The 22,360-nt window shown below is 51.6% G+C and overlaps 10 protein-coding genes across 10 annotated transcripts; 6 read left to right on the top strand and 4 right to left on the bottom strand.

Annotated features, from left to right (window-relative positions):
• Window positions 1-262: 262 nt before the first annotated feature.
• PtrM4_150910 (CopZ, Copper chaperone) lies at window positions 263-1,224 on the top strand (the record flags this gene model as incomplete). The annotated part of the gene is made up of 5 exons (XM_066110071.1): window positions 263-356; window positions 404-538; window positions 592-953; window positions 1,003-1,066; window positions 1,145-1,224. 5 exons carry the CDS (start codon window positions 263-265, stop codon window positions 1,222-1,224), a joined length of 735 nt encoding a protein of 244 aa, XP_065960054.1.
• A 1,068-nt stretch (window positions 1,225-2,292) lies between these two features.
• Window positions 2,293-2,990, top strand: PtrM4_150920 (uncharacterized protein; the record flags this gene model as incomplete). Its single annotated transcript, XM_001938474.2, has 3 exons — window positions 2,293-2,307; window positions 2,417-2,566; window positions 2,619-2,990. 3 exons carry the CDS (start codon window positions 2,293-2,295, stop codon window positions 2,988-2,990), a joined length of 537 nt encoding a protein of 178 aa, XP_001938509.2.
• Window positions 2,991-4,036: 1,046 nt separating this feature from the next.
• Window positions 4,037-4,201, top strand: PtrM4_150930 (uncharacterized protein; the record flags this gene model as incomplete). Its single annotated transcript, XM_066110072.1, has 2 exons — window positions 4,037-4,123; window positions 4,181-4,201. The coding sequence occupies 2 exons, from the start codon at window positions 4,037-4,039 to the stop codon at window positions 4,199-4,201; spliced, it is 108 nt and encodes a 35-aa protein (XP_065960055.1).
• Window positions 4,202-6,463: 2,262 nt separating this feature from the next.
• On the bottom strand, window positions 6,464-6,744 carry PtrM4_150940 (uncharacterized protein; the record flags this gene model as incomplete). The annotated part of the gene is made up of 2 exons (XM_001938473.2): window positions 6,464-6,517; window positions 6,616-6,744. The coding sequence occupies 2 exons, from the start codon at window positions 6,742-6,744 to the stop codon at window positions 6,464-6,466; spliced, it is 183 nt and encodes a 60-aa protein (XP_001938508.1).
• A 702-nt stretch (window positions 6,745-7,446) lies between these two features.
• PtrM4_150950 (ATS1, Alpha-tubulin suppressor and related RCC1 domain-containing protein) lies at window positions 7,447-9,402 on the bottom strand (the record flags this gene model as incomplete). The annotated part of the gene is made up of 1 exon (XM_066110073.1): window positions 7,447-9,402. One exon carries the CDS (start codon window positions 9,400-9,402, stop codon window positions 7,447-7,449), a length of 1,956 nt encoding a protein of 651 aa, XP_065960056.1.
• Window positions 9,403-10,158: 756 nt separating this feature from the next.
• On the top strand, window positions 10,159-11,811 carry PtrM4_150960 (Metallophos domain containing protein; the record flags this gene model as incomplete). Its single annotated transcript, XM_001938471.2, has 1 exon — window positions 10,159-11,811. The coding sequence occupies one exon, from the start codon at window positions 10,159-10,161 to the stop codon at window positions 11,809-11,811; it is 1,653 nt and encodes a 550-aa protein (XP_001938506.2).
• A 597-nt stretch (window positions 11,812-12,408) lies between these two features.
• On the top strand, window positions 12,409-13,745 carry PtrM4_150970 (PrmA, Ribosomal protein L11 methylase; the record flags this gene model as incomplete). Its single annotated transcript, XM_066110074.1, has 7 exons — window positions 12,409-12,485; window positions 12,544-12,557; window positions 12,611-12,630; window positions 12,703-12,812; window positions 12,875-13,206; window positions 13,256-13,645; window positions 13,726-13,745. 7 exons carry the CDS (start codon window positions 12,409-12,411, stop codon window positions 13,743-13,745), a joined length of 963 nt encoding a protein of 320 aa, XP_065960057.1.
• Window positions 13,746-14,428: 683 nt separating this feature from the next.
• Window positions 14,429-16,584, bottom strand: PtrM4_150980 (SUA7, Transcription initiation factor TFIIIB, Brf1 subunit-Transcription initiation factor TFIIB; the record flags this gene model as incomplete). Its single annotated transcript, XM_066110075.1, has 2 exons — window positions 14,429-14,434; window positions 14,569-16,584. The coding sequence occupies 2 exons, from the start codon at window positions 16,582-16,584 to the stop codon at window positions 14,429-14,431; spliced, it is 2,022 nt and encodes a 673-aa protein (XP_065960058.1).
• A 1,273-nt stretch (window positions 16,585-17,857) lies between these two features.
• On the top strand, window positions 17,858-18,616 carry PtrM4_150990 (TFIIF-alpha multi-domain protein; the record flags this gene model as incomplete). Its single annotated transcript, XM_066110076.1, has 2 exons — window positions 17,858-17,879; window positions 18,360-18,616. 2 exons carry the CDS (start codon window positions 17,858-17,860, stop codon window positions 18,614-18,616), a joined length of 279 nt encoding a protein of 92 aa, XP_065960059.1.
• A 366-nt stretch (window positions 18,617-18,982) lies between these two features.
• Window positions 18,983-20,574, bottom strand: PtrM4_151000 (leupeptin-inactivating enzyme 1 precursor; the record flags this gene model as incomplete). The annotated part of the gene is made up of 3 exons (XM_001938467.1): window positions 18,983-20,053; window positions 20,101-20,421; window positions 20,470-20,574. 3 exons carry the CDS (start codon window positions 20,572-20,574, stop codon window positions 18,983-18,985), a joined length of 1,497 nt encoding a protein of 498 aa, XP_001938502.1.
• Between the last annotated feature and the right edge of the window lie 1,786 nt (window positions 20,575-22,360).

Genomic DNA, 22,360 nt, shown 5'->3' on the forward strand with positions numbered 1-22,360 from the left:
GTAGGAAGGGGGACGGACGCTTTTTCGTGCGTTATGGCGTGGTTGTCCTATAGTGGGTGGGTTGTAAGGTTGGTGCCAAGGCTGGTGGAACAATTTCCAGAACACGGTCACGTGGGTGATGAGATCGGCCCCAGTGCAACATCCATGTTCGGCGGGGATTCGGGTGTGGATTTCAAAGCGGCAGAAGGCGAGGTCGCATGTTCACAACTTTGACTTTCGACATCAATTTGTACCAGATCTAAACGATTGACACGCATTCACAATGACTGTTCCTCCGTTCGAAACTATCTTTGCGGTGCCCATGACCTGTCAGTCATGTATCAACGATATTGAAGGCTCTCTACAGCAGTTGAGTGGTACGAGCGCCACCAATGCACGTCATTCGGCTTCTGACGACATGTAGGTATCAACAAAGTTACTGCCAACCTCAAAGACCAACTAGTATCTGTTGAAGGCACTGCAGCACCGTCGGCTATAGTTGAGGCCATTCAATCCACCGGACGTGATGCCATCCTGAGAGGATCAGGAAAGTCCGACAGTATGTTCAGTCATGTCACACTACAACTACTAATATTTCTAATACTCCACTAGGCGCCGCAGTCTGCATTCTCGAATCTCACGCACCTCACGTGGAGAACAAAGTCCGCGGACTTGTGCGAATGGTTGAAGTTGCGCCTGGTATGACAATTGTCGATTTGAGTATACGGGGACTATCCCCCGGAACCTACCATGCGACTGTCCGCGTGTGTGGAGATATCTCGGAGGGCCCTGAATCCACTGGTGCGGTCTGGGAATCTCTAAAAGCCGAAAAGGAAAAGAAGCCGTGTCGTGGCGTCTTTGGCACTGTGCAGGTGGATAAAGGAGGGGTTGGATCGGTGTTCTTGGATAGGCCAGTTCACATCTGGGAGATGATCGGACGGAGCATCGTGGTTGCGAGAGAGCAGGACGGCCAGGTATGCGAAACTCGCTCGCAGATCTTTGATATTATCTGACTTGGCGCAGTTTGACAAGAATGATCCGGATACGCTAGTGGGTGTCATCGCACGTAGCGCTGGTGTTTGGGATAGTAAGTGCTTTTTGGCGGACCACGTGTTCTGCATATACTGCTTCATTTTGCACAAGACACTGACGAGGCTTTTGGCAGATGACAAGACGGTGTGCTCGTGCTCGGGGAAGACGGTATGGCAGGAGCGGGACGAGCAGCGGGACCGTGGCATGCTCTAAGTTTAACGGCAGCGTGTTCAATGCGTTTAACAGATACCCAGATAGTGCAAGCCGTGCAAGTACCGCTCGATTCAACGAGTGCCGGCTTCGATTGGTAACTTGATAACGCATGCACCATTCAAATCTGGGCCGAAACTAGCATTGCGCGAACACGGACTCGGTGAGCCTGGTATTGTCATGCGTTCATGCCTGAAAGCCCCAGGCGGGCGGGTGAGTGGTGGCCAGGCGGCCAAACCGTCACGTGGCTGTCTCAGTCGGAAGTTTGCCATGTAACAGACCTCAAACATCGCCAGTGGAAGGTCCAAAGGGGGACAGAGGGCCGAAGACTGGCAGCGAGCGCCGTCGTCAGCCCGCCTCATTGTTCGAGGCATTGATGCTGCGAAGACCCTGGCCACGATGCAGACGACTGCTGGGCCATGACCGCTGTGGGCAGACGGTCGTGTCATGGTGGCATCGGCGGGTTTGAGGCGTCGTAGGCGTCGTGGAGAGCCCCGTAGCGCTGTGGCTATCGGCAGCATGGTGCAGGGAGCCAATCAGGCTGCTGGGCCCGATGGCCGCCAAGCCTTGTCGCTCAAACGCGCTGGACCTCAGATTTGGCTCTCCCCACCCGCAGCCCATCTGCAACCGCCCGCCAAATTCCCACCAAGTCCCCGACTCCCGGTCCTTCCGCCTGTCGCTCTTCGCCCTCGAAACCTCCTTCCTTCTCTCTCTCTCTCTCTCTCTCTCTCGTCCGGCTTTCCCAACTGTGCCTTAATTCTAGCACCTGTACAATCGTTTACTTCCCCGCCATCTCCAACACGACGAGTACCTAGAGTACCTACCTAGCATAATAGCGCCCACTGCCCGCTACCCTCACCGGACACTATCCACCAACCTCGCGCATCTTGTAGAAGCCCCGGCGGCTTACTCTCTTAATCTGTCCAAAAGTGAGACCACGACCCTGCAACACTTTTACGCTTGATCAACTACGCAAACACGACGACCCTCCAACCGTGGAGAGGTAGGAGAGAGTCTGGGTTGAGGCTTGACGACACCATACTGCCGGGTAACAAGTGAAGATCACTCGTCATGTCTCTGAAGCAGGTGCGCGCCTTCCTGTCCTCGAGTGCTCTTGCCTGTCACTCGAGGCTTCCTTCCCTGGAACCGTCCCTGGAACCGTCCCTTCCGCTTCCAGCTGCTAACACCGTGCTAGGAAATCGAAACCTGGGTGGCAGCCCTCGCCAGCTACGACAACAACGAATTCGACGTCGCATTGAAGGTCTTCGACCAGATCTCCGACACTTCCAAGATCTTGTTCAATTGCGGCGTCATCCACGCGACTCTCGGCGAACATGAGAAGGCGGTGAGTTGCACAAATGCTGTCACAAATAGGCCAAATGCTCATGATTACACAGGTCGACTGCTACCAGCGCGCTGTGCGGCTGGACCAGTACCTCGCAGTCGCATACTTCCAGCAAGGTGTGTCCAACTTCCTTATGGGCGACTTCGAGGAAGCCCTCGCCAACTTCAACGACACACTGCTGTACCTGCGCGGAAACAACAACATCGACTACGAACAACTGGGCCTGAAGTTCAAGCTGTACTCTTGCGAGGTGCTGTTCAACCGTGGTCTCTGCTACATCTACCTGCAGCAAAGAGAGGCCGGTCTCCAGGATTTGTCCTTTGCCGCCAAGGAGAAGGTGGTTCCAGATCACGATGTCATCGATGAGGCTATTCGCGAGGAAGCAGACGTATGTCATCCATTACAAACAGTCCTGTGTTCATAACTAACCGTATCCAGGGCTATACCGTCTTCTCCATCCCCGTCGGCATCGTCTACCGTCCTAACGAAGCAAAGGTCAAGAACTTGAAGACAAAGGACTACCTTGGAAAGGCCCGTCTCGTGGCTGCATCTGACCGAGCCAACGCCTTCACTGGCTTTGCTGGTGCCGAGATGAAGAAGGGAGGCCAGGCCGCGACGGATGACCGAACCGAAGATAAGATCTCGTATGCCGCTACCAACCTGGTCAAGCCGGAGCTCCAGAGTCGAGCACGCCAACAGTCGGAACCCCCGATGAACCGTAACATGTTCCCTCCCACACCACCCCCGGAGACGGATCGCAGAGGTGGCGAAAGGGGATCTGGAGGTAGAGCCGCCGATGCTGCTCCTTCCAACGCACCAATGAGCCGTGCCCAGTCCGTACGAGGCGGAGGTCCCAAGCCTCAGCCATTGAACCTTGGACGAGCTGCTTTCGACCCACCCAGAGACGAGCCTCCTCGTCGCCAGCCAACACAACGCTCTGCGTCTGAGCGACCGCCACCCACTCGCTCCGAGTCACAGCGTGATCGTGGCGATCGTTCTGATCGCTCTCAGCGTGGCTCTCAGCGAGAACGTGAGCGATCGCGTCGCCGTGGCTCTGACGAAGACATTCTCGATGACTACTACGAGAATGATCCATATCCGCCATCACGCGGAAGTCGTGGCGCAAACACTCGCTCAAAACAAGCGAGACGGCCTGCGTATATTGAAGAGGAGGAGGAAGACGACTACGACGGTAGTGATCTCGATGACGCCGAGTTTGAGATGATGTCACGCTCAAAGTCGTCTAGGAGACGTTCGCCTGCGCGCTCTACTAGATCGGGTGGCAGCACCCGTGGTGGAGGCGGAGGTGGCGGCATGAAGGTCAGGGTGAAGGTCCACTCTAATGATACTCGCTACGTCTTCATTAGCGGTGACCAGCTGATTACCGAATTCTGGCAACAGATTCGCGAGAAGTTTGGAGTTAGGAACAAATTCAAGGTTGAATTCAAGGATGATGGCGACATGATCACCATGGCCGACCAAGACGATCTAGACATGGCTATCCAGGCAGCCAAGTCTATTGCTAAAAGAGAGGGCAGCGACATGGCGAAGATGGAGGTAAGTTTGATCTGAACATGACAAAACACGTACAAACATACTAACTCTATTTTCTAGGTTTGGGTTCGAGAAGTATAGACTAGAGATACCCCAGCATGAATCGCATATTTACGACACCATTTACATTTCCTTGCTCACAACTCTTCTTTCCGAGTTTTTGCATATTTTGGTTTGGGGGGGAATGGGAAAATACAGCCGCCTGAGCGCAGCGCTGCGCCGCTTCCCTTTTGCTGTTGCTGTTCCTGTTGTTGTTGTTGTTATTGTCCTTGTTGCTGTAATTGTAGCGAGCATAATTTTCCTCGACGAATATCTTCTTCCCACCACCACAGACACACAGAGACATTACACTCTTTCTCTCTTCTCTAAAAAACACAGCCGGACTGTTGGATCCGATTCGAACATTACTTTTTGCATTTTGTACGAATCGGGAATATAATGAAATCACTATCCTTTCTTGCAAGGATCTCTACTACTCTTCCACGTCGGCCGTACTATTGTGGTCGCGTGACAGGTCCATCATGCGGTGTGAAGATGCAATGTGCAATGTGCAACATGCGATGCGTGTACCTGCGTTAGTCGGTTAGTACGCCCAGTCCAGCATATACCGTGGATGGCATACCCCCGGTTATGAAGTACCGTACGGTACATACGGTACATACTAGAAAGTAAGCACTTACACACACGCACGCAGGCACAAAAGAAAGCCCCGGGAATACCGCACGTGCATTCATTGCGTGTGTGCATGTGCACTGTGCACACAAGAAAAACACCACCAGCGCTTACATTCTTGCCTGGAACCGGTATCTGGTAGTTTAAACCGGTTACCGGGTCCGTCCCTCCCCTTTTCGTTTTTTGCGTTTTGTTGCCGATTGGAGAGGAATCGCCGACGACGCTGCGGTTGAGCTTAGACGCTGGAGATGGGGTGGATGTCTGTGCTGTGTGTTGGCTGGGATGGATGGATGGGGTGGTGGGAGCGAATGATGAGTTGTTGGAGTTGGACGTGAGGGTGGGAGGGGAGGGGAGGCATGTAAACGCTAGGTATGTGGATGTGGATATTCAAGCAAAAGCAAATGGGAATGTTTGATAAGGGACTGTGGGATGGAATGAGTTGGATTGGATTGGATCGAACTAGCGCCTATTTTGTACCTTGTACGGCGGTAGCATCTTTCCAATAATCGAGTTTGATCTATAGGCGAGTATTTTGTGTAGATGGAGAGGTGCCGGGTCGCTCGGCGCTAACGGGGGCTGTTCATTGTGGATAAAGGACAGGTTGTTTGATTCGCTGGATTACGGATGGTTGTGTTCGTGGTTATGGTTATGAGCGTGTATGCCTTGTGCACGGTGCATATGTGTAATAGTACGTGCGTATTGGAGATATGTAGAATTAGATCTTTATTAAAGGATGCAGATGCATGGGTGAGTAGGTTATGGTACTATATCCGCCCGTCTGTTTTGTGCAAGAAAGAGTGTACAAGTCGGTAGGTACGTGAGTGGGTTGCACATAAATTAAATCCACCACCATCATCACCCTACCACACCAAAAATTCATAACATAAACCACCAAGATCCCCAACATGCGTATACCTAATACAAAAACCTCACATACTCACCCTCTACTTACAAACAGACGCCCCACAGTTCCTCCCAAGCCTTCCCCTGCCCATGACAGCGGGAAACCAATTGCTTAATCTTCCCATCCCCACCCCCAACGAACGCTTTCCACACAATCCGTGCCGTTTACCAAACCGCGCTGCTGGTATAACACGTGTCCATTTGAGCCCTCGATGTAAGTTCGCGGCGGACCCTGTCTCATCCGCAGGAACAGGATTTGAGATAAACAACGTTTCTCCATCACACGAACATAAAACCAGACTTGTGTGTTTAGTGAGACTGGATGCGAGACGTTGGACGCTTATTGAGCGTGGCGCGGACTACAAAACGATTGAAAAAATAAATTCAAATCAGAAGAATGAGAAAGTTTGATGAAAGGGTTGCACGTGGAGAAAGTGAGAGAGTGAGAAAGTTCGTTGGGTGGTGGTGGTAGTAGTGTGTGGTTTGTTGTACATATGTTACATTGTGGGTAAGACCATTTTTTACTAGGTTCGCGACTAAACTTCGTCTCGAGAACTAAGCCAACTAAATTGGTGTTTATGTGGGTGACCTAAACGCCTTTCCCATGCTGTTTCGTTGAAAGGGTTCGTTTTGTGTATATGTGTTATGGTGTGGAGTTTCGTGGGCTGGCGTGCATGCGATCGGCGTGGCTGACGAGGTGGGTGCGTAAACGATTCCAGCGCTATACTATCTCTCTCTCTCTTTCCTGTCGAACTTGTGGTTTGGCATCTATGCGGGGAGTAGGATTTCCGCCCAGCTGCTGTGGAGAAATGTGACACCGATCTAGGTAGGATTGTCAGTCTCAATTCGGGCTATCATATTTCCATCGCTGTCCATGGTGTATTTCCTCTACTCTCGGGATAGACCCAGAACAGACTTACAGCAAACATGCCCACGGCAGTGACAATCGTTCTGTTCTCCTTGTTTGTGAATGTCTGGAGAGCGCTGGATGCGAAACTGGGCTCGGCAACGGTGCGGCCGCGGCCTGTCATCATTGATTTGGGTGCCATTTTTGCGATTACAGAGCTACAAGATTCGTTAGTTACAACCGCAGTCTGATCCAGGATCGTGAGGTCTTACAGTGCGATTAAAGGTGGAGGGGGAATCGGTTCTGTGTAGTGGTGGGGTTGACGTCGATGCGCTGCGGGTGATGGTCGCGAAACTTTTGGCAGGGTCGAGCGTCATGGCGATCTGCTTACATAAGAGCTCTTTGGAAAGCTCATTCATCCCAGCACTGTTGAGCCTGAATACATGTATACACGTCACGTACGTGTGAAGAGACCTTGTCGCAAGGTATCGATTCTTTCTATATCAAGCACACCATCCACTACTAACACAATGATTGACTACGATCGCGAGAAGGTCACCTCGAAACTACAATATGTATAGCATTGTACTGTTACAAGAATCGAATTAAGCGCGGCTGAGCCATCTAAGATACATTCTACCCATCCATAGCGATACCCCATCGCTCAGAGCAAGGAATTCAGCCGGTTATTGAAGGACAATAATTCCAATAATCCCACATATCACGTCAAGTGTCCGCTATGCAAGAACCCGCCCGTAAAACTTAAACGCCGTGAATGCCCGTTTGTAAACCGCCCATGACGTGAAAAGGAATGACTAGATGAAGAGAAATTGAAAAGTATCAATCTTACTGAAAGCTGCGCGTTGAAGACATCAAACGTACAACTACAGACAGGCGTGACAGTCTACTCCTTCTTACTGGCCAGCATGCTGTATTGACCACCGCAGCCAGCCCATGTGAGCTTCGTCTCCCGTACAGCAGTGTTATCAATCATAGTCGGCACTTCTATATCATCGTCGGTACCTTGGCCTGTCTGGTAGTTGGCCGAGAAGCCCCAGGAGTAGGCTTTGCCGGCCTTGTCAATTACAATAGTGTGATCGGGACCGCATGCGCCGGTGACGATGTCCTTAAGGCCTGGAAGGGGTGTGGGCTGAACAAGAATCTTTGGCTTGCCGTTGTTCTTCAAAACCTTGTCCTCATCCGTCTCAGCTTCAAGCTGAGAAGGAGGGAGACCTGTCTGTGAGCCGTCGCAACGACCCCAGACAAGGACCTCTCCGTCCTTGGTGATGGCAATGTTGTGATGCGAGCCAGCTGCGAGTTCTGTGACATTCTTGCCCTCTAGGCTATGTATGATCTTAGGTTGGAGGACACTAGCATCGTCTGCTCCAGCATTGGCAGTGTAGCCCGTCTCGCAGTAGTTGTTCGCGCCCCAAGCCCAGATGTGTCCATCTTCGGCAATGGCCAAACCGTGGTAATCGCCAGACGCGATGTGAGCGATCTTTTGGCTGTGCTTCTTGATGGAGGAATCGTGGAAGCCGATCTTGTTGGGTTGCAGCGCTTGAATGAGGCTGCGCTCGGTGACACGGCGACCGAGTTGGTTTTGCTGTCCGTTACCCCAAGCATATACGTGGTGGTCCTTGTCCAATGCATAAACGTGGTTTGTGCCGCAGACGAGCTGGATGACCTTCTTAACGCTGTCAAGGTATACGGGACGGGGCGCCGTGTGGTTGCCGCGTTCAAACCCGAGGATACCCTCGTTTTTGCGGAATGTACCCCATCCGTAAACAGCACCTTCAGTTGTCAGCGCAAAAGAGCAGCTGTCGCCGGCCGCGATGTCGACAAAGATGGTGTCTTCGGGGAAAAACTCGGATGGCACAGGTGTGGGTGTGGCCTCGGCATCGTTCAGTCCACCAGTCTCATCCTCAGAGTCTGAATCGTCAGCCTCTACGTCAAGCATCTTGACGTTCGCGTTGGACGTGTCGCGTCCTAGCGCGCCATTGTCGTTGACACCCCATGTCAAGATTTTGTTGTCCTTTGTGAGCGCAATGACGTGCATACCACCAGTAGCAACCTTGACAACGTTCATGTTGGTGAGAGCCTCATTGTAACGCGGTCGCTTTACATCGATGGCCTTCTTCGTCGCGCCAAAGCCCAGCTCACCAGAGCCACCCTCGCCAAAGACAAAAACCTTGAGAGGCTCAGTGTAGCGCACCGTATTGATCTCAGTCTTCTTTCCCTTTGGACGCCTGGGGCCCTTGGGGTTCGGGACCAGAGCGGGATTGACTTTTGCGGCTTCGGGCTGTGGTGTTGGCGTTTTCGCCTTGGGCTCCGGTGCGGCTTTTGGCGCAGCTTTTGGCTTCGGCGCGGCCTTTGGTTTGGGCGCAGGCTTCGCAGATTCAACCTTTGCCTTTTTCACAACAGGCGCCGGCGCCTCGACCTCTTCTGCTTCTGGTTCGCTTTCCTCGTCCTTCTTGCGCTTTGTGGTTTTCTTGGTCGCGGCTTTGGGCTCAGGCGCGGGCGTCTCGGTTTTCTTTACGCGACTGCGTGCAGGTACTGCAGGCTTCTTAGTGACTTGTGGCGCTGGTTTTGACGCGTTGACCTTACGCTTCTTTGGCTCTGGTTCGACTTCATCAACGTCCATAGGGTCTTCATCGACGGCTTCATCCTCTTCAGCTATCCCATTGGTAGCGGCTTCCTCTTCTGTCTTTTTTGCGCCTCGTCGGGAGGCTGCGTTTCTTAGCGGGAGCTTCGATGTTCGTGATGAACGTGACGTACCGGCACCGTTGGTCTTCACTTCTTTGGATTCCTTCTTCTCAACAGGTTTTGCGCTTGCAGCGCGGGATCCAGCAGCTCGAGCCATTGTACGCGACTGTGATGATGATGACGCGACAGGAAAATTGAGGGTTGAGGGTGGTTGTTGGGAGGCTGGAGTCGTGTATCGAAAAATGTTGACCTGTATGGATTTAGTAAGGTCGGCGCTAGTCTTCACATGGACCAGGCTCGCTGCAGCCACGGCCCGTCTTCCTTCACCGCATGCGTCAACGGCTGATTGGTCGGCCACCGTCTGTTTACAGTTCGACAGTCGCAGCACCTCTGTTGTCTTGTTTCACCAGTTCCATCAGTCCCAACTCCTCTGGAATACTTCCGGCCATTCACATCAGTGAGGCCAGCTTACGTCATTTGTTGGAAGTCACATCAGGTGACAACCGCACGTACGCTACCTAGATGGTTTCATAGCAACAAGTGCAACTGCATTCTAGCAAGGAGTGAACAACACAGCCTCGCGTCTTTCATCATGTTTCGATCCGTTATTTTTGTTGCGCTTCTAAAAGGGGTATCCTGCGTTCAGCCAGAAGCGCCAGCTCCGAAAGCCGCCCCCTTGCGCGACCTTCCCTGGGCGCAACTCAACTTCTTGCATACTACGGATATCCACGGGTGGTGGGGTGGCCATTTGCAAGAGTAAGTCTTCTACCCTTGAATATCTTCACGGTGTCCTGTCGAGCCGCGTCTACCGGGAAAATCAAGGTCTTGAAGGTCTCGCCATGTCTACGTACTAACGTACACCAGAGCCTCGTATTCGTCTGACTGGGGTGACTATGTCTCCTTTGCCAAGCATATGCGCGACAAAGCCGATGCGGATGGCTCAGACCTACTACTCATCGATACGGGAGATCGCGTCGAAGGCAACGCCATCTACGACTCTTCCAAGCCGCGCGGCAAATTCACCTATGAGATTGCCAAGGAGCAGAACATTGACCTGATATGCTCTGGAAACCATGAACTCTACAAAGCCAATACTGCTGAGGGCGAGTTCTTCCACACTGTCCCTGACTTCAAGGGCAACTATCTAGCTTCTAACCTAGATATTTACAATCCGAAGACTGGTGTATTAGAACCACTTGCTCCACGCTTCAAGAAATTCACTACCAAGAACCAAGGAATTCGTATCTTGGCTTTTGGATTTCTCTTTGATTTTACGGCGAATGCAAACAACACTGTGGTCCAGAGGGTAGAGGATACAGTGAAAGAGGAGTGGTTCACTGAAGCACTCAAAGACAAGAAGCTTGACTTGATTATTGTCTATGGCCATGTTGATATTCGATCAGAAGAGTATGCCCTACTCTTCTCAACTATTCGGTCTCTGCACTGGGACACCCCCATTCAGTTCTTCGGTGGTCATTCGCATATCCGCGACTACAAGATCTTTGACAGCAAGTCTGTGGCCCTTGAGAGCGGACGATACATGGAAACGCTCGGCTTCATGTCCATTGACGGACTCAGTACTGGCGGAACCAAGGACGTAGCACCTGCTCCTCAGAAATCGAAGCTCACATTCTCTCGCCGATATATTGACAACAACTTATTCTCCATGAAGCACCACAGCGGGAAAGACGCAAAGGATTTCGCGACTGAACATGGAAAGAAGGTTTCACAAGCAATCGGCGATGCTAGACAATCTCTTGGTCTAGGAAAAGTATACGGCTGCGCACCACAAGATCTTTGGGTCAGTCGTCGTCCTTATCCACACAACGAGAGCATCTTCACCTGGATCGGGGAACAACTGCTGCCCCAGACTATCGAGAATTCCGAACGCATCCGCTCTGGGGGAAAAGCAATCGTCATCACCAACACGGGTGCGATCCGCTTCGATATCTTCAAAGGGACGTTCACCAAGGACACGAAATTCCTCGTTTCGCCATTCACCAGCTCCATCCGCTATATCAAAGACGTTCCATACAAAGTGGCGAGCCAAGTGTTGAAGCTTCTCAACAGCGAGGGACCCATTATGCTTGAAATGATGGAGAGTAACGCGCTGTTACAACCCCCAGAGGTGTCGGCAGCACGATACAGACCGCACTTGCTGACAACCCAAGCCAACGCTTTCGCCAGCCCTCAACAAGGCCAAAAACCGCTCCGCTCCAGTGATGGTGATATTCAAACGTTCCCTGGTTACACGACCAAAGACGACGCTGGTACCGATGGGGATGACACGATACACGAACCAATCACATTTTACAACGTTCCAAATTGCATCCAAGCGGACGTTGGTTTCAGCAAGTCGAAGGAAAAAGAGCAAGAGGTTGAGAAGATGGATCTCATGTACAACGAGTTCATCCAGAAATGGGTGCTACTGGCTTTGGAGTACTTGGGTGAGAAGCGTACGCTGGAGGATACGCAAGCCTTTGATGATGGAAAGAGCTTTACGGATATCATGACAGAGTGGGTGGAGGAGCATTGGAGAACCGAAGGAGACAAATGTGAGGTATGATCGGGAAGTAAGATCGCGACGCTCTGCTGTGGATTATAACTGTACATGTTTCATCTTGGAAATACATTGATATGGATCTGTAGTAATAGCTTCCTACTTGTAACAACATGATGAATCATGCTCTCTGTAGCATTGCCCCAACACAGTTCCCTTAGGGGAAACAGGATAGCCTGCATGCTCACTTTGAGATCAGTTCGGACTGGAAATAGACTCAGTAGTAGTAGTCTCTGTAGCACCTAGTTCATTTTCTCGGGTCGGTGTGAGGTGTGTGGCCATGACCACATGTGCGTACCCATGTCGGTGGCATCTAGCAGAAAGCGCAACCTTGGAAAAAATACTAGTCAGGTTGAAAATCTAGTTAGTGCTTCGAAAATACCAAGATATGGCCATTATCGTCGTGTCAAGCCGGTTGCAGTCTAGCTTGCAAGCGCTAGATGCCCCGCTTTGGAACCCTTGGTGAAGTCTGTGCGCGTCTGGTACTACCAAAACCAAAATTTCCGAATTCCCAACTCTCGGCCTTTGTGAAGCGCCAGTTTTTGTTTTCTTCTCCCATTTTTCCTCCACTTCCCTCTCACCTTTTTCTATCCAATAATCAACATGGCAAACAACCAGGAGGCCGGAAAGAAGGACCCGCTTACGGGTATGGCGCACTCTGAGGCGCATTACTTCAACAGGTAGGCAGATTATCGAGGGTCTAGTTGTTGGAAGATTTGCTAATCTGGTGTCGTGTAGCTATAACCACCATGGTTCGTACCGAGCCGCTGTTGTTTACGAGAATGTCACTAATCCGCGTATGAAGGCATCCACGAGGAGATGTTGGTATGCAGACCCCTCGGTGCCCCAGAGGCTTTGTTCTCACACTGGAGCAAACGGCTAACCCGGTGCCTGTAGAAAGACGAAGTCCGGACTAAGAGCTACCGCGATGCCATCTACCAGAACCCTCACCTGTTCAAGGACAAGGTCGTCCTCGATGTCGGATGCGGTACTTCCATTCTCAGCATGTACGCGCGCCCCTCCCACCTCCCATGCGGCACACGAACAAGCACTGACGAGTGCATTATAGGTTCGCCGTCAAGGCCGGCGCAAAGCACGTCATCGGCGTTGACATGTCGACCATCATCGACAAGGCGAAGGAGATTGTTGAGGTCAACGGCATGTCGGACAAGATCACCCTGCTGCAAGGCAAGATGGAGGAGGTTGTCCTGCCCTTTGACAAGGTCGACATCATAATATCCGAGTGGATGGGTTACTTCCTGCTGTACGAGTCCATGTTGGACACCGTTCTATACGCGCGTGACAAGTACCTGGTCAAGGATGGCTTGATCTTCCCCGACAAGGCCACCATCTTCATGGCCGGTATCGAGGACGGCGACTACAAGGAGGAGAAGATTGGGTGTAAGTGCCATTCACGACATTTTCACAGATCGACATACTAATTACTTAGTCTGGGACAACGTCTGGGGCTTCGACTACTCGCCGCTCAAGGCCACGGCCATGACTGAGCCGCTCGTTGACACCGTCGACATCAAGGCCGTCGTCACCGACCCCTCTCCAGTCATCACTCTCGACCTCTACACCTGCACCGTTGCGGATCTAGCTTTCAGGTTACCGTACGAGCTCAAGGTACGCCGCAACGACTTCGTCCACGCCGTCATCGCCTGGTTCGACATTGAGTTTGCCGCCTGCCACAAGCCCATCCGCTTCTCCACAGGCCCCCACACAAAGTACACACACTGGAAACAGACAGTCTTCTACCTCAGGGACGTGCTCACCGTCGAGGAGGGCGAGAAGATTACCGGTATCCTCGAGAACAAGCCCAGCGAGAAGAACCACCGTGATTTGGACATTTCCATCTCGTACAAGCTCGAGACCGAGGACATGCACAGGCAGGCTACTGGCCAGGCACAGTACAAGATGTGTTGATTGGTTTGTAAATAAAGTCGAGTGTGTGACTGAAAGCTTGGGTTCCTCCTCTACTGTCTCTCTCTCCGTCTCTTCACGATAGACATTTGCTTGCGCGGAAGGGGAAGGGGAAAACGGCGTTTTAATCTGATTGGAAAGACAAGATTTTTTGCGACAGGAGCAAAAAGAGTTTCTTTTTAGGGTAAGCACATGAGCGAGCATGTGTGAATGAGCTATGAAAGCAGGGACCAATAATATTATTATTGGGAATTCCTCCCCTAATTACATAAAATGACTTCTTACTGCCCGTTTGACGTGTTTGTGAATATGTGTGGTTGAAGTAAAGGTTGGTTGTTTTTGACATGCATCAAGCATGGTGTTAGTATCACGGATGAAGGAGGGAGAAAAGCTGAAATCTGTGATTTTCGTATTCTGTCACGCTGTGCTGTGTTGCTGACCTGTAGCTGTAGCCGGGGTATATATGCAAATGTGATGGAAAGAAACCCCCAACCCCTCCCCGGTATAAACTCCGTAGAATGAGTCTGACACCAAGGTCAATACCACAAATGAAAAAAAAGCCCACCCCAAGACAGCCCCGCTCGCTGTACCCCAGACGCCCAATAGGAAATTGTCCATCAACGATAACGCCATGCAAGATCAAACTCCTCTCTCCCCATGCCCAACTTTTGCAGCACCAGCAACCAGCGTCTAATAATCATAACTCTCGTTGCCAAACCCCTCATCCTCATCCTCCATGTAATTCCCTTCCAAATCCTCTTCTTCCTCAACCTCCTCCTCCTCAACCTCTTCCTGTTCTTCTTCATATTCACCCTCGGCATCCTCCTCGCCACCAACCTGCTGCTGTGCAGCACCAGCGGGAGAACCCGACGCAGCCGACGGACTCGCAGCAGTCGTACCACCGGGAAAAAGCTGCTTCAACTTGTCATAATTGATATGATTGCTAAACCCCTTGGCGCGCTTCTTCAACATCTTATGCGCCGCCTCTGCCGCACTAGCCGCCGGCTGACCGCCCAGCACGCTCCCATCACCCATCTGATGATGTTTGCGTTTCTGCTTTGGTTTCTTGGGTTTATCCTCTGCGGCTTCGAGTTCAGCTTTGAGTATCTTCTCCTGCTGGGTACGGAGCCATTCCTCGTTTTCCGTGATCCAGATGGCTTCTTTGCGGCGGACTTCGTCGGGGGAGAGGATGCAAGAGGCGACGTCCGGGTCTGATTCGAATTCTTCTTCGCCGATTTCTGGGTCGAGGTTTATCGCGGGGGCGCCGGCAGCATCGCGCGTGTCTGTTGCGGCGCGCGCCATTTCTGCCGCGGTCCAGCCGGAGCGGCGGAGGAGGTCGTGGTTTTCGTTTGTGGCAATTTCTTTGAAGATGGCTTCCCAGTCTCGGATTGTGCTTGTGACTTCTTGTTCGAGATCTTGCTCGATTTCTAGGTCTTCAGGCGGGATGACGATTGGGGTGCGCATTTTGGGGCGGCGGCCGCGCTTCTTGGGCATGACAAAGTCTAGGTCGGTGGCTTCACCAGCTTCAACTTCTTCGAGTGCGCTGGCGACGGATTCAATGACCGTTTCGTTGTTACCATCAAAGGCCTCTAGTTCTGAAGCTATGCCGTTTTCTTGTGTGGCAGCAGGAGTAGGTTGTTGGCCTGAGACTTCTTGAGACGAACCGTCATTCGACTTGCGCCTCTTGCTCGTCCTTGTAGGGGAAGTACCAGTGGCAGCTTCGGCACCGCCGTTGTCAGACACGTTTTCGCCATCAGCTTCGGCATTACCGCCTTCCTCTTGTCTCCTCTTCCTCTTCTCAACTCGTTCTTCTCTCTCTGCGCGTCTCCAGATAGCGGGTGGCTGGGCCTTGACCTTCAGTCGCGGTCCAAACTCACGAAACTGCTTCACGGTCAAAGCAGCGCTTTGTGTCCTCTTGTACTCGTACAGACGGGAGGTGATTGTGGAGTCTGCGACTTTGACAACGTAGACGACTTCTCGGATAGTTCGGCGGAAGTTGTTCATGCGAGCGGCTATGATGATGCAAGCACCACACAGTCCAGCAGGTTGGCGACCTTGTACCATCCAATCTCTGTTCATGCGCTTCAACACCTTGCAGGCATCATCGGCAACCCTGTGGGAGTCGTCTCCAAACTCGAGTTTTCGACAGTACTTCAACATCAGCGGTTCGATTTCCTGGACGGCCTTGTTGCCAATAAGTTGTGCCGGATCCTTCTCTTTCATCGTCTTCAAGAAGGACTTGTACGTATCTCCCAAAACCCAAACATTGGTCTGGATCTTCTCGGCCAAGTCGATGAGCATGAGCGTATTCTCTGGTTGCCTCCGGGCTGCCATGTAGATGGATATAGCAGCGACATTCCTCATCCTACGTCCCTGAACGAAGTTGAAGTTCATGGAAAGCTTATACCAGCTAACGGCCTGCTCTATCACTGCTTCGCGCTGGTTGAGAGAAGCACCAAGAGCCTCGATGGCGTTCTTGCCGTTCAGAGCCGCCTGCTCCCTGCTCCCCATGCCACCTAGACCCCTCATGGTTCCACCCATGGAGTTTGCGTGGCGTTGATCCTGATGGATGGTGCCACCCTGGACTGTAGCCGCTCCGTTAGAACCCTCAGCAAAGGTAACCTCGGAGACGATGTCGACGTTCTCATGAACAGCACCACAAGTGTAGCATAATATCGTGTTTTCACTGGTGTCTATAATCGGGTTTTCGCAGCAGTTGTATGTCCGTTTAACCTGTTTCACCGGAGGAGGTGGAGGCAACGCCCGTCGCTTGTGCTTGTAATTGTACTTATCGCGATCATTTATCGACATAAGGCGCCCCCTCGGCGGCCGGGCAACCTGTGACGTAGACATGGTAGGTGTACTGGAATTTGCAGTGTTGCGAAGAAGTGTTGTGTTGAGTAAGTCAAGTCCAAGCAAGTCGAGAAATAATTGAGGGACAGTCAAGAGGCGCGAATAAGACGCGGTACCGCGGGAGGGGTCGACCGGGGCGGAGTGGGCTGCGCTTGCCTGTTTAGGTACCGAGCTCTGCACCTCGAGCTGCGAACATCCACACAAGCCGGCGATGGCGTGTATGTATTTTGGTAGTGCTTTGGCAGGCTCTGAACATGTCTATAGCCTATCAGAAGAAATGAGGGCAAAAGTCCTATCTTCCATCTAACTGCCAAATACACAGCTCAGCGGCCCCCAAATCTAGTGGAACAGTGGTTCAAGTTGTCCAATCCAACTTCTACATCTCACTGATGAACAAACCGAACCGTCATACTGAGTATAGTCATAAGTAATCTGTAATACTGAGTATAGTCATAAGTAATCTGTAATACTGAGTATAGTCATAAGTAATCTGTAATACTGAGTATAGTCATAAGTAATCTGTAAACCTGTTCTCCATGCCGTCATGCAGCAGGCATCTCGATCCCGCGGTGCGCGGATGAACTGAGTCGCAACGCCGAGTTTCCAACAGGGAAAAAGACGACCTTCACCAAGCACAAACGAGTGTGTCCACTCATCCCACCCCAATCAAACCTGTACAACCACATGAAAAAACACGCCTGACAGCAGACACCACACGCTCCCTTGACACGCGGTACCTGCATCAAATCTCCCCAAGCGCAAACTACGCTTGTGTGCCCTTCACAGCCAGGCCTCGAGATGCAGGTGATGGCACCCGCACGTCTGATTGGCCAGCAACGGCCCATCCGAACAGGCCGAACTAAGCCATACAGCAAAAAAGCCGGGACGGGGTCGTCCGCAAAGAGGTCCCTGGCTTCCCAGCCTCCTTGGTAAGAGCGAGCTTGCGTAGGTGGTGGTGTGTGTGTACCCAGCTACCGCTACGTATTTCTTCCAGGACCCCCCCCTCGTCGTCCCGTGTTCTCTTGCTTGCTTTGCTTGTCCCCGCTCGCTCTCTCTCTCTCGCGCTTCCCACCTTACCTTACCAACCTGCCTCGAAGCGCAAACACTAGCTCATCTTTTCCCTCCCGACTTTGCGAAACTTAGTTTACAACTACTACTACTATCTGTACCAAACTTTTCGCGGCGTGTAGCTTTTTTTTACGTCACAAACGAATCATCATGACGACGAGGAAGAGGAAGAATGAGGACGAGGAGCTTGTGGCTCTTCCCAGTGATGAGAGCGAGAGTGAAGAGGAGTAAGTTTTGCTTTCTTGACGTCATGCTATCCCGCTTTTCTGTCGCATTCGTGTCGCTTGGTGTGCTGCAGGATCGCGTTGCGCCGCTCATGCGATAACCATGTTGTCCATTGCGATATGTGTTCAGCTTGTCGCGGCGCATGCTCGGGAAAGGTTGAGCGTAAGCTGAGTTATGCGGCGATGTTCGGTCGCATCGCTCTCCGCCCAACTGCACCGACGTTTTCCAGCCCTTGCCTTTGATTCTCGCAATGTTTGAAACTTGACGAGTTGATTAATTGTGCTACTACAATATCTCTCCATCTCTCTCAATGCGCTCAGGCCAAATTCTGCAATAAGCCCTGACACGACACCCTAGATACGCCGAATCCGAAGGCTCAAACTTCGACGAAGACGAAGATGATTCCGACGCCGAAGAACGTCGTAAGTTGCCCTCTCTACCACCCCCCCACTCACCACCCCCAACTAATCAACGCCCCCCAGCGTCAAAGAGGAGGAAGGCGCACAAGCTCGACTATCCCAAGAGCGACGAGGACACTGCTGAGGAATCCGAAGAGGACGACGACGATGCTGCTGTTGCTGCGCCGCCTGAAGAAGAGGACGACGACGACGACGAAGAGGAGGACGCAAAGCCCAAGGCTACTAAGCCGAGTGGCGCGGAGAAGGACCGGAAAGTCAAGACTACTGCTAAGACGGACCCTGTTCCTGTAGTCGACGACGACGATGATGATGATGAGTGATGTGGTAGATAGTACCAAGATAGGGTGGATGAGGTTGTTAGGTTTCTTGTGTAATGGGCTTATTTAAAATGCAATCTCGGTGGTTATTCATGTGTCGTGTTCTTTGGTCGTGTGTAGTCTATGTCATGATGTACGATGTATAATCGCATGGGTCACGTAAGATACTTGACATAGTGGTGTACAAAGGCCGCTGTAGACGTCAGATACGGGCTATCAAGCGCTTACCCAAACTGTTCACTATTTGATGTCACCCATATAAATCGTCTAACGGCCTTTTGACTGATGACTACTTAATTATAGTATTAAGTTAAGGTTTATATACCACGCCCTCTCTCCTCTCAAAAAAAAAGAAAGAAAAGCGCCCATCTACACCCACCTCTGCCACCTCTCCGTCTTCCTAAACTCCTTCTTATACCTCCCATACATCTCCGACCTCTTCCTCGCAGCCGTCGCATTCCTCGGCGGAATCCCATCCCAAGAAACCGCATACGTAGCCGTCATATGCGCAATCGCCCTTGTAAACTCGATCCACGCATCTAGGTTAAGGTTGTTAACCGTGTCGCCGTCCTCGTGGTAGTTGACATCGTAAGGAACACCCGCGCCACCACCGAACATCTCAGCCTCCTCTTCCGTCTTGATGCCCTCGGCGCCGCCAGCGATGCCACCAGCCGCGATACCGGCTTCCAGGAAGGGACCGTAGTCTGAGCGGCCGTCGAATTCTATCTCAGTGTGGTTGAGGCCGATGCTGTCGAAGTAGGCGGCGACTTCGTGCTCAGCTTCTGCGGAGCCGCTGGGGCCGGTCAGGTTGAAGGCTGAACCGTCGCCGTCGTAGATTTGGATAGCAAAATTTGGCGAAGCCATCATATCATAATCTAGCATCAAACGTATCTTGTCTCGCTCGTCTTGAGGGAGCTCGTGGACGTAGTATTCGGCCCCTAGGAGGCCAGCTTCTTCAGCAGTCCACCAACTGAAGCGAACAGCGTTGTTGACAGTGAAGTTTGTGAGCTGAATGGCAATCTCAAGGATAGACATGGATCCAGAACCGTTGTCGTTGATACCGGGGCCAGCGGTGACAGAGTCGGAGTGGCCGCTAACATGGATGACGTTGTCGTGGTCACCAGCCTTTGTTTCGGCGATGACATTGCGGGTGTTGTAGATCTTGGCATCGGTCATCATGTCGACTGTGATGTTGACGCCAGCCTGGATCTGTGCGAGCAAAGCCTCTCCTTGGCCCATGGTGATACCGGCGGTGGGAACGACCTCGCCCTTTGGAAACAGGACTTGGAGTGAATAGCCCTCAAGGGTGCCTTCGGCATTGTTCCATGCTACAACACCAACTGCGCCTTTGGCAGCTGCAATCTCGACTTTTTCGCCGTAGGAGCAGGTGCCACGCTTAATGAGAGCAACACAGCCTGCAAGAGACTCGGGGAAGTCGGCCTTTGCGATGTTAGGATTCTTCAAGCAGTGTGGGAAAGCAAACATACCTCCTCACAACCAAGGTTGGGAATAGCAACTAGCGGACCAGTTACGTTACCGCCAGGAGCCAGGGTAACAGCAAAAGCTTCAATGGTCTTGTTGTTTGCCATGAGCGTGGCGTTGGTACCGATGTTAAGCGGTACGTCCTGGGTGTAGACATTGTAGTAATCAGGGAAAGCTTCGAGTTGCCCTTTGATGTACTCTACAGTGTCTTCGTGGCCCTGACTTCCGATGACACGGTTCTTGCCTGGCGTGCTGTATGCGATCTCTTGGAGGATCTCAGCCTTGGCGAACAAGTTGTCAATGTGGAGAGCGTCGCGGAGAGATTGCTGTTGTACGTTAGACGAGAAGGTAGGACAGTCAGTAGACCATCATACCGAGTTGACGAGCGTCTTGTACTGGCGAGGCTGAAGAGCCGCCGCATCAACTGCTGCGACACATGCTGCAAGAGCAGCAATAGACTTTGACTTGAAACCAGCCATTGTGATTTTTGCCTTGAATGAGCTGTGGAGGAAGCAGTTCCTCTCGGTTTGCCGGCCATGTTGCGCAATTTATACATCCTCTTAGCCCATCTCGATGCTGCTGTGCCCACAAGTTGCACCAAGTCCGGGTCCAGGGACCGGGAAAGTCGCTCCTACTGACGTCTGCGTAAGCATGCCCTGCAGCTTACATTGGAAGTTCGCAGGCTGAGTTCATTGCGACCTGCTACATGTAGACAAGTGGTACAAGGCCAACGCAGTGTTCGCCAATGGCGGCGTTGCGCAGAGCGGAGAAGCACACGAGCCATGCCAAGACGTGATAAGAGGCCTTGGTATGCTTGAAGCCGAGGGCCGCTTAACTGTTGTTGTGTATGCAAGGGAAGAATCTGGTCGAGAAGACGGCTGGCGACATGGTACCTAGACAATACTTGTGGAGAGTCTGGAACTCGAGATGAATCGGGCGAGCAGTGTGACAGCGAGCGTGATAGCAACGGGCCCATCTCCTTGCAAAACCAAGTTGGAAAAGAGGCTCGGCTGTAGAAACTGAGCAACGGCTGGATAGTGTGGGGATCTGTGCTTAATTGCGGCGTCAAGGCCGACTACAGGCTTGGCAACATCGCTTCGGCTGTTAACCACTGCAACACCTTTGGCTTACGCAATCGTAACGGCCGCAGTGCCATAGGAGGAAGCCTTGGATACGCGGGGTTATATGTGGCTGTCTTTTGTCAGTTGCACCTTCCCCTAGCAACACCGCTGGTGCTTTGTTTTACTCACCCGCGCACCCACCCGTCTCCACCGTAGTCGTGGTCGTGGCCCCACGTTTTAGATACGACCAGCAACGATACCGGAATGTGTCATGTTTCCCGCATCTTCGGGGAGCTCCTAGCTGTCTTGATTCCTTCGTCGATGATCTGATGTCCCAGCCAATCTTCCGTCTCTTCATGAATCTCTGGGAGTCCTACTGGATTGATTGCTTCAAGGTACGACCGATATCTCTTGGATGAGAGTCTCCTGACAGCCTTTTGAGAATATCCAGGCTTGCTCTTTTTCTTAACCATGCATATCTGTTTCTGAAAAGACAACACTATACCATTTCCCCAGGTCTGTGCCTAGCCAGACTACTTTCGCAGTTTCCAGTTTAATTCGCTCCAGAGCCCCATACCGTTTCCACCTGCACAAAGTCAATATCAAGCCATCAATTCTAAAAACAGTCAAAACAGAAAAGCTACCTATAAAATCAACATACCCAGCGACAAAATTCAGTCAACCCAATCTATCCACTCGTCTCGAGCTGTCGCGTGACAAAAGTTGGCTTTGGGGTATTGTAACCTAAGCAATGTAATGGCCAAACCACACCACCAATACCTCCCCAAGAACCCCCAGAACGGCGTCTTTCAAGTAACACAAGACATCACACACGACCACAAGCTTCATCAACCCAAGACCAGACGTTGCTGAATTGGGTTACCAAGGTACTCAACTTACTCTTGCGCTAATCCGCTTTCGTACATGATATACGGAGTTCGGTGGAAATTTGTAAAGTCCGTATGATATTCCAGATTGTTTGAGCGAAAGACGTGATTTTTTATTTGTGATATTTGTGTGTAATCTGCGTTACAAGCCAACCCTAAGATACATTTGTCTCCTATAACTATTTTATGCAGCCATATAAGTAAAAAGATCTCACACATCCTCTACGCCTACAGTGATTGTTTCAAGACTACAAAATATCCAAAACAACTAATCAGCGAATGCCTTATTAGACCTACCTCTACCGTAAGCTAATCTA

The sequence above is a fragment of the Pyrenophora tritici-repentis genome, chromosome 9 (assembly GCF_003171515.1).
Source record: "Pyrenophora tritici-repentis strain M4 chromosome 9, whole genome shotgun sequence".
NCBI classification, from domain to species: Eukaryota; Fungi; Ascomycota; class Dothideomycetes; order Pleosporales; family Pleosporaceae; genus Pyrenophora; species Pyrenophora tritici-repentis.